Raw genomic sequence first — 11,953 nt, 5'->3', positions numbered from 1 at the left:
AGCTCAGGTAACAATTGTTCCGTCGACGTGATGACAGCCATTGCAGACTCGCTTTTTACGCAAATGTATCAAAGGAATATGGTGAATGTTACCCTGGTATAGAGTGTTTTCACTCACGTGATCAGTAACCTTGTTTTTCCACCGAAACAAAGGAAAACGTTTGCATGACAATGGAGCTCAATTCCCAGAGGATTCGTTGGGTACACCAAAATGGCCGCCGTGACATCACTTGAAAACAATTTATTTCCCTAGCCACATATATCCCATGACGCAACCTCGCTCCCAGCGCTTTTCACAGCCCGTCCTACTCTAAGCGGTGAAAAGCCCTGGGAACGAGGTTGTCCCATGACGAAGTTTTGCATTGTATCGGCTTAGTGTTAGATTTGGGGTGACAGCCAGGAACACAACTTTGCAGTTACCAGCGCCGAATTCACGAAGACAGAACTTTACAACCAAGCCACAGAACACTATAATGCTCACCAGTCTAGTCCTTTCACGTAGTTATCCGTATTAAAGAAGCTGGTTCCTAGGGTTGTGTTGTCAGCGCTGGTAATGTGCAACAAATCTGGGTGCAGTTTGAGCAGCGCTGCTAGTACGTCCAGGCCACCAAACGGTGGTCCTATCGCCAGGAAGGAGGGGAGTCTGGAGCAAGATTTGTCACTGCGCCAAATCTGAAGATGGCGACTATCATCGCAAGGACTCTAACACATAAAATAATAAAAAAAAGATCAGGTTACCTGTGGAGAAGATTCTTTGCTCGAACTTTCACCCTCAAAAGCATAAGCTTTTTATTACATGATTTTATATATATATATATATATATCTTCTTCCGAAAGAAGTCATTAAGATACGGTACTGTCTTTGCGTTACTTGGCATTCCTCCTCTTAATTCAAAGGTATTTTTGCCCCGTTTATGATCATGCAGGAAATGTAGATCTTAACAAGTGCTATTGAAATGCAAAAAGAAAATTGGGGGTAACCCCGCATTTTTCAAAGATAATTGATGAATAATATTTGTAAAAACCTTTAAAATACAAAGCAATGTATGGCGTTCTTTCCCAAATTGAAGCTTAATTATCTCTGAAAAGTGCGTGGTTACTTACTAAGATGTTCTTTCTCCGGATAGTTTTAAACCGCGCAAAAATATCACTGTCTTGGTAAGCATCACCGATAGGAAACCCGAGTATCTCAAGATGCGCAGAACGTATGCGCAATAACTATAGTAGGCACCGTCCTTAAAGATGAACTTTTCACAAGAAGCATATCTTCGTTTTACAAGTGTCCTTCTGGTACATGGGATAAACGAGGCCTTGCCACTCACCAGCCATACTGGAGATTTATCCTTGGGGAACAGACTAAAGTAGACGTCAGCAAGTTGTAAAGGAGAAGCATACTTGAGCTCAAGGTTAGTCCACCGATGAACAAAGTTGACCAATCGGCTGACAGTGTACAGCGCTAACTGATCATTGCCATAATTGGATAAGTGGGTCATCACAATTGATACCTAATAAGACAAATATTGTAAAGTCTTTAATATACTAGGGTTTGAGGGTTTGTACAATGTACAAATGCCGGAGGACGAACAAAAGGAGAGATCTTTCGTTTTCGTCCACCAACAAGGCGGCGATAACACAACGTGAAAACCATCTATGTCACGGCTATGTCACGCAAAATGATTTAATTTCATGACACACGAAATGCCCAAAAAGTAGAATGAAACATGGCAATAACCACTTAAAACTGTTGAACAACATAAAAAAAATACAGCAAAAGGAAAGGGGAGCATGAATGGACACAAATGGACCAGATTGAAACTGATTGCATTTGGGTAATCTTGAAAAAAAATTGGCCCGACCTTTTTCAAGTTTATGGCAAATCGCCTGAATAAAGTCCGTTTTTGCTCAGAATCATCTTGTTTGTGATGTACCGATAATTGCATCAGTAAAGGAATTCCACATTACCATTTTTCGAATTTTGAACTCGTGATTAACTAAAGATTTCCCCCAAAATACCCAAAAATAACGTGATATAGCCCCTTTAAAATCTTGAATTATACAACCTCCTCATGAGAATTGAAACTCAGTGAACTACTGTAAAACACAATAATCGGGTTTTTTTTTTCCATTTCGTTCTACTATTCGTTTTGGCCATCGCCATTGTATCAAGTCCATTACCACAATGTTGCGCTATTAATATTTAACAATTAGACCCGTAGCCCACAAGGGCTACGGGTCAATAGCCCATTAGGCGAAGCCAAATGGGCTATTGACCCGTGGCCCTTGAGGGCGAAGGGTCTAATTGTTTTCGTATCACCCATCTAGTCGGACAGAAAAGGCAATAAGCAAGTTGGAGAATGTTTATTTGGGAATAAAACGAAAGAAAGCATCACACTTTCCGCTACTCGAGGACTATTAGCGTAGCCAATCAAAATGCAGGATTTGCATTAGTCCACTGGTTGGGTGATACCAATATTATTATATTCCACTTTGCAGCTGGTTCTTGACACTGTCAGTGTAAACAATTCAGTTACCTTGATCGATAGTAAGAGCAGCGTATTACACTTGTGCGGCGATCAATTAACTCTTTTAAAAGATCTTTTGTCTGTTTACTTGTAAGTGGAAAGATCTAACTTTTTGTCGAAGGAACTGATGATGTGGAACGATCTGACCGGATACCTCTGAAAGCACCCTATAACTCCACACTTTCCCTGAATAATTCTTGGCAATCAGTACAAAACAAATTATTTTATTTTACTTGAGAACAAAAACAAAGAAAATTATTTTACTAGAGATCGAACGCAGTTAACGGATCCAAGGGTGCGTTTTTTTGGGAAAATCCGAAAACGGATTCTTAAATCCAAAAACGGATCATGAATCCAAAGTACCCACACTCGAGGAGGATACTTCGGATCAAATCTAAATCCGGATTTTTGAGATTCACCACTTCAGCGTTTTTTTGGGAAGCGGTTTTCCATGCATAAATGATTCACAACAGCTACCGTACATGACAGTTTAGCCCAAATGTTTTTCTCGCGTACTGTACGATCGAAGACACGAATAGGTCGAAAATAGTTGTGTTTCCTGCAAAATTCACACCATAAATTACACATAAAAGTTTATTAACAGCAATAATATTGTTACTGCTAAAAAAGTGAAGTACCCTCTGTAATCGATTTGTACCTTAGCACGCATGTCTTTCGTCATTTCTTTTTTTGATCGCTGAGGTTTTTTTCTGGTGGCATTTCACTGAAGAATTTCTCCAAAACAAACCAGTTAAGCACTAAATGTTTGTTTTGTTTTTGTTTCGTTTTAGAAACGAAACCTATCTATTGTGACTTCAGGGTGAACTATTTATACAAAGAAGTAGAGTGGCCAATCAAAACAGAGTTTGTAATTGAAAATCTAAACATCTATCAGATGTAAAAACAAACTTGTGAACACATGAACCTGAAGTATCGCAAATCCTAATGCTGACAAACACAAAAGCGATAGAAATGGGTTATAAGTATGACGTTTTGAGCGATAAATTGTTGAAAAATTCAAAGCTATCTCTCTTCGAGTTAATGAGTAATGTAAACAATCTTCGCACTGGTAAGTTGTAACCAGGAACCAGTTATTTTAAAGCTAGTATCGGTAACTGCCGAGGTTCACATGTAACACAAGTATTGGAAGATTCACGGAAAATGGAAATGAAAATGTTATGCAGTGGCATTTGAATGTAAAATAGGTATTTAGTAGTAGCTTTAGTAGTAGCTTTATTTGATTTACCACGAAATACAAATAACGATAAAACAAAACAGTTACACAAAAGCAAATGAAAGTGGCGAGGAAGCCCAAAAAGAAACCAAGAGGCTTATAGACATTGGGCTCCCTCAGAGTAAAAATAAAGCTAACATTAACGGTAAGGCCTGGATCGAAAGTAAAATACAATGAAGGTAAGTATAAATTAACTAATTACATAGACTGAGTTGACAGAATATAAAGTATGATACAAGTAACAACAAGAATGAAAATAATATCAGACATGAGAAGAAATATAACTATTTACTACAAGATTTATAACTAATAATTCATATATAATTTTTTTTTTCATATATTTTTTTTTTCATATATAATTTTTTTTTTTTGTAGACTTTATGCTTCGATGTCTTGTGCAAATAAACAAGTATTTGTTCTTTGACAGTCTTCTCATCGTTTAGAGAGTTTGCGTCCACATTTCTATCTTTATTTCTCAAGAGTTTCAAATCTTTCAATAGATGAAGAGAAATAAATAATTATGGAGATGCTACAATGGATTCATGGTTTACAGAAATTCATGTTCCACGAGGCTGGCGTGTTTATTTAGCGACTGGATTCGATTTTCGCGAAAAAAAATCGTGCTTGTTTTGGGTCGATCGGAGTCCCGACGCTGGCTTCCGTCTTCTACCTTGTCACTATACTATGAAGGAAGGTGAACGGGGACCACTTTTCCCGAAACTTCGTGTACGTATTAAAGACAATAACAGCTCACCACATGGTAAGTTTCATCGAGTTTCATTTCCATTTTCTGGCAAATTTCCAGACCTAAACTTCGCCTCATTATGTTCTCTATATTTACCTATGTGGCACACACAGTAAACCTGGGTTACCTGTGACGTTACTAACCGGTGTTAGATTACGTCTGCGACGCAGGCTATTACTCGAGGTGTCTATCTATTTTCGCGGACTTACCGGATTACGTAGCAAAACCTCAAAGAGTTCTCCGCCGTCAATACTTTTGTCCAGCGTCCTCTTGCCACCTTTGATTTCGTGAAAGAAATTGGTCGTTGTGAAAATGCCACAAGTTTGTCGAGGAAGAACCTAATCGGATGGAATTGAAAACAGAGATCAGTTCAAAGTGTCAAACATATTTCCCATCTGAATGATAACGAACAATGCATTTATTTTCTTTAGTTTTAGGCACTTCCCCTGCAAGCATGGGCGTATAAAATCCGTTGTCAAAATTAATTATGCCGAGATTAAAGACTACTCGTAATCATTCGATTGAACAGCGACGGTTTATTCTGACTTTAATCTCTCTTTTGAGAAGTTGCTAGATATTTGTAGCTAACAGGCAAGGACACACGCCTGGTATTTGCTGTTTGCTGTAAACGCGATGCCTAATAGTTTATAGACCCTTCTCCAAATAGGACCTTGGTTACTAGTTTTTAAAGGAAGAGCCTGCAGCGATCCCTGCAGTTTTTTAATACTTTCGTTCAGAATCTGAACGTAAATTGCTGATTGATCAATTCGCGACTGACACTTGTCAATTAAAACAATACAAAGATTTTCAGTTCAACTCAACAAGGCAAGCGTGATCGCGGAAAGTGCGCCTCTTCTACCTAAACAAAGACAATAAAGACTCTTGTCCAGGAAAAGACATAACAGCGTAGAATGCTCATAAATCCTTTACGCGATGGAGTGCTTCAATTGCGGTGGCTAAGGCAATTGTATTTGTGGCGGTTCTATCACCTTCCAGGTCAGTTCGACACGAACCGCGAATAAAGCCAAATACATGTCAGTTTCCTTCAAGACAAAATGTGTAAACAGAGAACGCTGCAAGCTCGTAGACATGTCGAGCTTGTAAAATAGTTTCGAATTTACAATATTCCCTGGATTCTTTATTCGTTGTTTGTCCGTCGATACGATGAGGACTATCTACACATCTAGATTAAGGAGGGGTGAAGATAATGGTCTGGCGGTGCCTTTCCTGACTTGTCTGCGCTGCTCAGCTGCTGCGGTTCTGTTCGCTTCGCAGGCTTTGGCGCCACGCTTGACGGCTATACGCCACTTAGCGTCGATCCCAAAGGCCTTGAGGGAGACCTTCAGGGTGTCTGAAGCGCTTCTTCTATCCTCCTTGGGAGCATTTGCCTTCTAAAAGTTCCCCGTACAACATTTCTTTGGTAGTCGGTGGTCTGTCATGCGAGACACGTGCCCGACCCAGCGGAGCTGGGACTGCATCAGGATGGTGTAGACGCTGGGGAAGTCTGCGCGGGCGAGGACATCGGTGTCGGGAATCTTTTCCTGCCGCTTGATGAGGTGAATCCTCCTGAGGCAGGTGGTGGGGAAGTGGTTCAGCTTCCTTGCATGCCGCTGGTAGACTATCCATGTTTCGCAGCCGTAGAGAAGGGTGGTGAGGAGTGCAGCTCGGTATACCTTGATCTTGGTTTCGGCTGTGATGCCTCTCCGATTCCAGACCTTTTTGTTGAGTCAATCAAAAACGGCACTTGCTTTAGCGAGTCTGGCGTTCAGCTCATCGTCAATAATGACGGATCTCGAGAGGTACTGCCGAGGTAGGTGAACTTGTCCACCACGTTCAGTCTCTGTTCGTTGACAGTGATAGTGGACCTCTACGTATGGGTTACCCGGTACTGGCTGGTGCATGACTTCAGTCTTCTTCGCGCTGATCGTCAGGACGAAGTTGCTACAGGCCACCACGAACTTGGCAACGCTATGCTGCATGTTGCTTTCCGAGGCAGCGTCGTGGGCGCAGTCATCACCAAACAAGAAATCATTGATGGTGCTAACCTTCACCTTGATTTTCGCTTTGAGCCTCCTGAGGTTGAAGAGTGAGCCGTCGATGCGGTAGTTGACATGAGACTGAAGACTGTTGGAGCCAGGACACATCCCTGCTGCCCGCCGTTCGTGACAGGAAATGCTTCTGATGTTTCCCCGTTGTCTTGGACACGCACCAGCATGCCATCATGAGACAGTGCCTGACGATGGTGGTGAATTTGTCAGGGCATCCGTACTTTCACATGACTCTCCAAAGGCCATCTCTGCTGACGGAGTCAAAGGCCTTGGTCAGATCGACAAAGGTCAGTGTTCTGTTCTTGACATTTCTCTTGGAGCTTTCTGGCAGCGAACACCATGTCGATAGTCCCGCGATCTTTCCGAAAACCACACTGACTTTCTGGTAGGAGCCCTTGCTCAAGAGTGTCGTTGCAGCGGTTCAGGACGACTGTGGCCACGTTCTTGCCCGCCATAGATAACAGGGAGATTCCAGGATGGTTATCGCAAGCTTCGCGGTTTCCTTTCCTTTTGTAGAGGTGGATAATGGACGCGTCCTTGAAGTCTTGCAGGACTGATTCCTTCTCCCATAGGATCTGGACGAGAGTCAGAAGCTTGCCCGTCACTGCTGTGCCACCCTCCTTGTAGATTTCAGCTAAGATGGCGTACGATCCAGGAGCTTTGCCGCTGGAGAGCTGACGGATGGCCTTCCGCACCTCTTCCAGAGTTGGGACAGCGTCGAGTAACGTGTTCACTGGGTCCTGCGGCAGTCTTTCAATGGTTTCGTAGTTGATGGAGGACGGTCTGTTCAGTACGCGGTCAAAATGTTTGACCCATCTTTGCAGGATCTTGTTAACAAGCCAGTTGATTGCGATCAAAAAATCCTCACGCGTTGGTTCGTGCACAACTTTAAGAAAGGCGTTTGCGGCTGCCTGCCATCCTTTCAGAGCTAGATTCTTTACAAGGCAAATTGTGGCTTTGTCGCTTGGTGTACGGATCGTTATCCCCATTCGGCATTAACACCAAGACTTTCACGCTTCTAGTGTTGTCAGGAAAGTCATCGCCACGGTTTTCTGTGCAAGGACACTACGATATGAAGGTGGTGGTCGCTTTTTTCCCCAGAGATTTTCAATATAATTTTGATCGTCTTCCCTTCTTTTATTCACTGGGACGGCTCTTTCCTGATGTGAAACTTAAAGCCCGTTTAATGACAACAATTTCTTTAGATTCGACATGCCTCGGTTTATTTATCTCTTCAGTTATTAAATAATATTTCGAAAAGCTTAGCATGTAGTGCAGAATCTCGAGAAAAGTGTCCTTCAATAAAAGTACCGGTGTCCTAGCGAATTCGGTGCCCCTTAGATCCCCCCCCCCCCAATCACAGTTTATTTAACTGTTTATCTAGGCAGAGTTCGATTCTGACCGATGCCATAAAGCATAAATCTTTGAGAAAAAGACTTAGATCAGTTAATTAATCGAAAAAGCTTGTTTAAATCATTCGCGGTGGCATTTCGTAAAGTAGATCTGAATTTGAACTTCTTTCTGACAGAAGCTTTTAAGCATGATTTAAAATCACGCATTAGGAACTCGTTGAATTGTCGTGTTGATTTTCTAATAAGGACAAAAAGCAAAGTCAGACTTAAGCTGTGGCCATTTCGTAAGGCTTTTGTTTATATTTTTGTTTCTTTCTTCCTTCCATTTGCTAGTTTGAATAAGGGCGCTTTCACAAAGGAGATGCCACTTTTTTGAAGTGGCACCACTCGGTTGGAAAACCCATGGTTCGAAGTTTACTTCATTACAAGAACAAACGTTTCCAGTCATGAATTCTCGTCTTAATTTTCGATAAGGAGAAGCTGAGCAAAGTTAGACTTAAGTTTCAGTAAACGTTTTTTACAACTAAGAACAATTTACAATGGAATTTTATTACCTTAATCAAAAAAACGCCGTGACACCGGCACGACTGCACAAATAAGCGAGAACTAGTTTGTTTAAAATGTTGGAAACCCCCTCTTCTTGCAAGGTTTAAAAACGTTCAGGTAGCTGTACCGAGGTGAGAAAGATTCTAGAGGACCATACTTCGTCTTGAGCGCACACTTACAACGTCTGCAAAATTCATAAGACGATTTGGCAAGTTGGGGTTTTGTCCTAGCATTTCGTCGATATCTTTTTTCGGGGTTTCTGGATTGTTGTCGTGCAAAAATTACTCGCTTGAATAAACAGTCATCTGAGAAGTCACTTCTGCTTGGACCTGATTGGTTCGTTTCACTTTGATGATTTGACCGATCAGCAGTGGGCAGAACTGAAGAAACTGCAGGGATCGCTGCAGGCTCTTTCGAAAGTAACCAAGCTCCTACATTTCGACCGCGCGCCATTTCAACGGAAGAGCCTGCTTTTTTTCAGGCTAGCTACAAAACCGCAAGACAAACAAGACAAACGATTGTTATAACTCAATCGCTGTTGGAGATTTTGCCGAAAATCGCAGGTTCGAGCTTATCAAACCGTTCTGGCCAAAAAGGAACCTCAACTGTCCCAAACATTGCTTACAAGTGCATTCCTTGCAGATAAATGTATTGCAATCCAATACAATAATATACGGCGTCGAGACTTCGACTGAAGCAATAGAGGACGTTTTCCGTGTTTTCATAGCCTCATCTAAACACGAGGGGGAGTTGGGAGAATTCGAGACAAATGTTATTGACATGATCGCCTTCGACTAAAGCCCGTTCATGGGAGACCACTGCGTATTTTCCCCGCGGAAGACATCCAATCTTGTATATATAAGGTGTGGTTACTTGGGCACATTTACCGCGGTAAATGATGCTTTCACCACGGGAAACTGCATTTAGTGCGTGTGGCCGACATTTCCCAAGGTAAATTTCCCGTGGCAAATTTCTACGGATACGTAAAAAAGATCAGACGAAGCGCCTATGACATTTTACGTGGTAAGTTGGAAGGGTGTTTTGATGCCCGAGGTACAATAGCCAATCACGATGCTGATGAAGTTGTGATTAAATTTCCTTTGCGTGAGATTTCTTTTTACCTCGGTAATCTTCGTAACGTGTGACCGTTGGTATACTAAAACCCAAGTGTGACAAACCGCGGGATAATTTGCCATAGGAAATGGCATTTACCATGCGCAACTATGTTTTTGTACTTCTTTTTCTTCACTTCGTTTCTTTTTGTGTTTGGTTGTTAAAGACGTTTTCCTAATGTCCTTTTCACGTTTTTGATTCCTATATTGGAAGGAATGGCGTCAGGGGCACCCAACGTCAATTTTCGGAAAATATCTGTTCGGAAGACGATTTGAGATCTAGAATTTTCGGAACATTTGTTGTAAAATTTCTTGCTTGCCTGCCTGTCCTAGGATTTTCGAACATCTGAAAAATGGAATAATTGCCCATTTTTAACGGATTTTTACCCTAAAAAGGTCACCTAGAGTTTTCGGGAGCCTTTTTTCTGGCTGAAATTTTCGAAAAGGTTCATTTTGATCCCTAGAATTTTCGGATCACTAGACTTTCAGCTAGGAGATTCGAACAGATAAAAAAAATTTAGGGGATAAAAATCTGCCTATATCTACCGTTTAAATACTAAAATACGTTTAACATTGCTATGTTTAAGTTGTTTTGAACTATATTCTCTTTGGGTGCCCCTGATGGCGTTGGAATCCCCAAACAGAGCTTTCTAATATTAAACGGACGTCGAGTCACAATGGCCAAATGAACACACTCGTTCTATTGATAAATGCTTAGCACAATGGCCGATTGAACACACTGGTTCGATTCACAAAATGTTTTGGAACGACTGAACAAACTGGTTCGCAAGAAACAGGTCGATTGGAGTATTCGTTCTATGCGGTAATGTTCACAGTGGAACACACAAGAACGAAGCAAGATCTAGAAATAACGTAGAAAATTCTCCTTGCCGTTAAAGCTTGCCGTTCTCAAAGAAAGCTCATCTGTGCACTTTATTAAATACTTTCACATGTGAGGTTAAATGTAAATAAAGCTTCAACTTTCCAATAATAACCAATGAACGCCTTGATGGCGCTGTGACATCGCTCGCGCTCCTGGGGTGAGAGAGCCCGAGTTCAAGTCGCTGGTCAGGAAAGTATTTTCATGTTGCTACAAATACACCGCGGTAGATACAAGAATTTTAGAAAAAGCATTGCAACTTGTGACTACAAAGACTACTACAAAGAAGAAAAACAAGAAGATAAAAAATAAACAAAAAGAATGGGCCCGAATTGTTACCGTGGCTGTATACGCATCCCACGGAAAAACCTCCCAGAGCAAAGTAGAGGACCAACAAACTCAACGGAAGCCACACGTGACCCAAAAGTCTGGGCATAGACCTGGGTCTCATTGGTGGGAGGCGAGTGCTGTCAGCACTGCGGAGAGGTAATTCACGCGAGAGTTAAGTACGAACCAAGCGAGGAATAATTCAGTGTGACAATGCCTACCTTAATTCCTTTATGAATAAACCCTCGTCTTAACCAAGCAGGTTTTAAACGTGGATACTCCTCGGTTGAGGTAACCTGGACGTGTCTTACTTTAGACCAGGCATCGTAGAGTGGTTCATGAACTGGATACACTCCTGAGTGATGTGGAGCCACCGCGTAGGTATGGTTAATTGGAATTCCGTGCGTCTACAAAGGAAATTGCACAAGGTTTCTATGCTATATTTGAAATAAAGTTGTACTAGGGGGTTCGACAAGACCGAGAAGTGAAGCCCAACGACAGGAAGAGCCTCAATGCCCTAGGAAGCTAAGACCAAGGAAGCCGTCCATAGTCTTCTTAAAATCACCCAAACTAGAAAGCTTAACCTTTAACTTTATATGAATCGTTCCACCAAAGACACCCCTCGTATATTAAAGTGTACTGTGTCTGCGCGCTTGAACCCGTAATGCAGAGTAACTCCAGATTACCCGACCTGTCCGAGAAACAACGTCTGTAAAGTCGTGACAACTATGCTTGGGGCTACGTGGCAACGGTGATGCCGCGATCGCACTCTTGTGCGACGTTCTTGTCAATTTTTTTTTTTTGGGGGGGGGGGGGTGGGGGGGGCACTCTTTCAGTGTTACAGCTTGGAAGTGAAAGGGTATTCGGTTATAAAATCGTGAAATTGTGCAGATACCTTCGCAAATTCCTCGTTCTTGTTCAGAGACCTGACGATCTCTGAGTAAGTGTGTTTGTGAGGCTGTTCATGATCGTACAAATGGCCAAACCACGTAAATTTATGAGCGTTTTTTATCAGTGCCATGTCACCTTCATCTTCCTCCTCGTCACCTTGTTTAAAGCCCCGCCCGGAGAACCCCAAGTTGAACTTAAACCCAGGGATTTTTTGAGCAAGCCTGTCTTGCACCGAGATCATTTCCTGCAAAGAAACAGATTAACAGCAATCTTCGTGTCAGACAAAGTCAGCCATTC

The 11,953-nt window shown here is 42.0% G+C and overlaps 1 protein-coding gene across 1 annotated transcript in view; it reads right to left on the bottom strand.

Annotated features, from left to right (window-relative positions):
- Positions 1–11,953, bottom strand: part of LOC138032551 (bifunctional heparan sulfate N-deacetylase/N-sulfotransferase 4-like) — a 28,672-nt gene that overhangs the window by 7,374 nt on the left and 9,345 nt on the right. Inside the window, exons 3-7 of the mRNA XM_068880259.1 lie at positions 11,661–11,900; positions 10,987–11,172; positions 4,710–4,838; positions 1,322–1,504; positions 481–701 (exon numbers count right to left, since the gene is read on the bottom strand). Coding sequence (XP_068736360.1) covers positions 481–701; positions 1,322–1,504; positions 4,710–4,838; positions 10,987–11,172; positions 11,661–11,900 — 959 coding nt within the window. The remainder of the gene's footprint in view (positions 1–480; positions 702–1,321; positions 1,505–4,709; positions 4,839–10,986; positions 11,173–11,660; positions 11,901–11,953) is intronic.

Source organism: Montipora capricornis, chromosome 14 (assembly GCF_036669925.1).
Source record: "Montipora capricornis isolate CH-2021 chromosome 14, ASM3666992v2, whole genome shotgun sequence".
Taxonomy (NCBI): domain Eukaryota; kingdom Metazoa; phylum Cnidaria; class Anthozoa; order Scleractinia; family Acroporidae; genus Montipora; species Montipora capricornis.
This window is presented reverse-complemented; position numbering and strand designations above follow the sequence as displayed.